General features: G+C 33.7%; 1 protein-coding gene across 1 annotated transcript in view; it reads right to left on the bottom strand.

The window, feature by feature from the left end:
* The window catches only part of LOC108380591 (glutamate receptor 1-like), a gene marked incomplete at both ends in the record, with an annotated part of 4,128 nt that extends 1,041 nt beyond the window's left edge, over window positions 1–3,087 (bottom strand). Inside the window, one exon of the mRNA XM_017636980.1 lies at window positions 2,834–3,087. Coding sequence (XP_017492469.1) covers window positions 2,834–3,087 — 254 coding nt within the window. The remainder of the gene's footprint in view (window positions 1–2,833) is intronic.
* Window positions 3,088–3,340: the final 253 nt, after the last annotated feature.

Here is a 3,340-nt window from a genome sequence, read left to right as displayed (position 1 = left end):
GGCTTTGATGTTTGTTGGTAGCCATGCGTGCGGTTGCGGCAAAAGACGCTTTCGCTGTTTATATAAATGTACGAGCGAACATTTACTATATAAATATGTGTTTGAATGCAAGTATTACGCACTCNACGCTTTCGCTGTTTATATAAATGTACGAGCGAACATTTACTATATAAATATGTGTTTGAATGCAAGTATTACGCACTCTGATAAATGCAGAAATATGCCTGATTGTAAGCGATTTAACTAAAAGGTGCAGAACAGCGGAAAAAATTAAATTTAAAAGCCAACATTTTTGTAATTTTCAGGTGTGTAGCGATAGCTCAGAAAAATTTAAAGTTAAAGAAATACCCTTATGCTCGTGTGAATCTGGAAAAGGTATCTCAAAGAACAAAGAAGAAAACATCCCAAATCGTCTTACTACTGTGATACGATGATTGGTAAAGATTGGCATCAGCAACTATAGATTATACTTTCGATGTATACAACAGTTGTGAAATGCATTTTCAACGGTATATCACTGAGGGAAGCTTAAAAATCTCCATATTGCTGCAGTGATTTTCAGACTCAAAATTACCCGATTCAGTTATGCATGATTAGACTTGCTACTTCGCCTTTTCCACAGATAATCACGCTGCGCTCCAGAGCTACAAAAATTGCAAAACAATTTGACTGCATTCGAAAATGATTGCTCTTATCCTGATTGTAAAAATTACAAACTACAATCTTATATTTAGAAGATTTTGATTGCAATCAATTTGATTTTAAGCTATTTGGATTTTTATTATTTTGCGACAAATACTTGTTGTTTGTTGTGAATTAAGTGCTTCACTTACCAAAAATGGAGCATAATATGAATTAAAAATTTTCATTGAATCAGTGCTTACAATCATGTTTGGAAATAAATTGCGTGTAAATGATTGTTAATTGAAATCCAAAAATTTTACTGATTGCTAAACAAAATAATTTCAATTTTTACAGCTCTGCTGCGTTCAATGCCCTGAGGTTATTAATGACTAACTTTATATGCTGTGGTTAACGGTGAGAAGTACTAGAATTCTCTAGAGAATCTATACTGGATCTCCAAACAAGATGGTGTCTTGAGGAACGAAGAAATGGGCGAGTGCGTGAGAAAAGGGTATGCTGCAATACTATGCGCAGAGATTTCAATCATTCAACCCCTTCAGATGTTCCCGGTTGCAAAGGTCAAGGAAAAGGCCATAGCGGCTAGTAATAGCAGGTCGATTAAAGCAGAGTGTCGATGCTTAAGGGATAATGCGTATTGGATTCGTGTTTTCCAGGTTTGCAGCCATGTTAAGTCATTTATGTGAAAGTGCAAAATACAAGAAAATGGCCTTCAAATTAAACTTTACAAAGGACGATTTCCGTCAAAATTACACAAAAATTCAAAACTATTAAAAAATCAAATTAACAGTGCAATTCTGGCTAGTAAAAAGTCTTTCGTAAGATAAAAAAAAAATGACCGACAGGTGGCAAGATAGTTCGAAAGCCTTTTGTTATTCTAGTACAAAAGTCTTAGAAAACAAGCTCTCTCATTCACCACTAGTGGTGAAAAGCTATTGTGAGCACTTGTATATAATTTAGCTGAAGTCACTCCAATAATTGCAATAGCCGAGTGGGCCCAGCACAGGCATGCCAATCGAGAGACCCTAGTTCGAGTCCTGTTGCAGCGTACTTTTTTTAATTTTTTAAACTATATTTTTACTTATTTAGCTTTTCCGACTTTTTAGTTTTATAAAGGATATACATATGTATATTCTTTTTAATTTAAATAAATTTTCAGAAACTTATTTTATGATTCTTTTACTCTTTTTAAGTTTTCTTTAAATTAAATTTTCTGCAGTGGTTTCAAAAATAATATTTTTTAAATTGCATTTAACTTTAAGAAACTTATTTTATTTACTTTTTTCTTTTTTAAATATTTTTTTTTTTATTTTTTAGTTACATTTTCTTTAAATTTTTAGATTTTACTGTTTTAAAAAGAAAATATTTTTTTGTTGTCTTTCGAAAGACTGTGATGAAATGAAAGACAGCTGCCTGAATTGCCCTGTACAACGAAAAGTTATAGTGACTAGAAATTTTGACCGGACCATGGAAATGTTGATGTTTATAGATAACTCATGCGCCATGACATACTAACTAGTACTTGTACTTTAGGCAGACATCAAGTCGTCAAGCTGACATGAGATCGGTGCGGGCTGTTGTTATTTTATTTGAGTGCATTATTAGAATAACCTTTTTTCAAAGCTCAACCCCAAAAGGCGTGCACTTGTCTACTGCCTGCCTAAAGTACGATTAGCCGTATGTCATGGCGTATGAGTTACCTATGAACAACGAAATTTAGTCCGGTCGAAAAAAAAAATCAAGTCCAATTTTTCTGTTTATTAATTTACTTTTACGTAGGGAAAGGGGAGGACTTGCCGAGCCGTTCTTTTGGGCACAGATGTACAAACATGTAGAGCATTTTATTGGAATTTTTACATTTCTGTCGGTAAGTGAGTATTAAAAAATTTTAATTTCATCTTGCAAAATTTATAGGAGTATCTCCAGATTTCCCTAGAGAAAAGTATCTCAATATAATTTACCTCAAAAATAAATAAGTAGACATAAGGCAAACATTTTCCTTACCCTATGAATACCTCTATACTTCATACACACACACATGCGCAGCCTTTTTTCTTTCAACCAACAATAAATATGTACCTCTTGTTAGGATTACTTGCTGCTCTTTGCTTATTTTCACCGACACCACTTCACCCTTTTTACCACATAATTTGACAGTATTCAATACAACTATGCGCGCCTATACACTCACCTCAGCGGTGATCCGATTGGCGTTGCGATGCCAAACCCTTTCGTATCCAGATTACGGCCGACTTTCATCGTATCGCATGGTTCCCTGGCATTTACGTATTCATTCTTTGGTGATTCCATCAATAGGGCATACTTGCCTTTTGACGTACGCACCCGACGTATGCCTTCATCGTAAGTGCTCACAAAGACAAGCTTGCGCGAATTCATGTACTCCCACATTTTATTATGTAAGCCGATTTGGGATCTCTGCGGAAAAAATGAAAGTGAAAAAGAAAAAATAAAATAAAATAAAATTGAAATAGATTAACATGCATAACAAATTTATATACATACATACATATGTACATACACACGTGTTGATTCATTATAAATACATTATGTGTACAAAAATTCATATGTAATACTCGTTGCAAATATGTAGATCCTTTTAAACATTTATGTACATTAGGGTGACACACCAAAAAAAAAAAAATTGCGGTTTTTAAACTGGAATTATAAAACCTATTAT

This window comes from Rhagoletis zephyria, unplaced genomic scaffold (assembly GCF_001687245.7).
Source record: "Rhagoletis zephyria isolate East Lansing unplaced genomic scaffold, Rhagoletis_zephyria_1.1 Rzeph_scaffold_19716, whole genome shotgun sequence".
Taxonomy (NCBI): Eukaryota; Metazoa; Arthropoda; class Insecta; order Diptera; family Tephritidae; genus Rhagoletis; species Rhagoletis zephyria.
The sequence above is the reverse complement of the archived record's forward strand: the minus strand, read 5'-3'. Positions and strand labels throughout refer to the sequence as shown.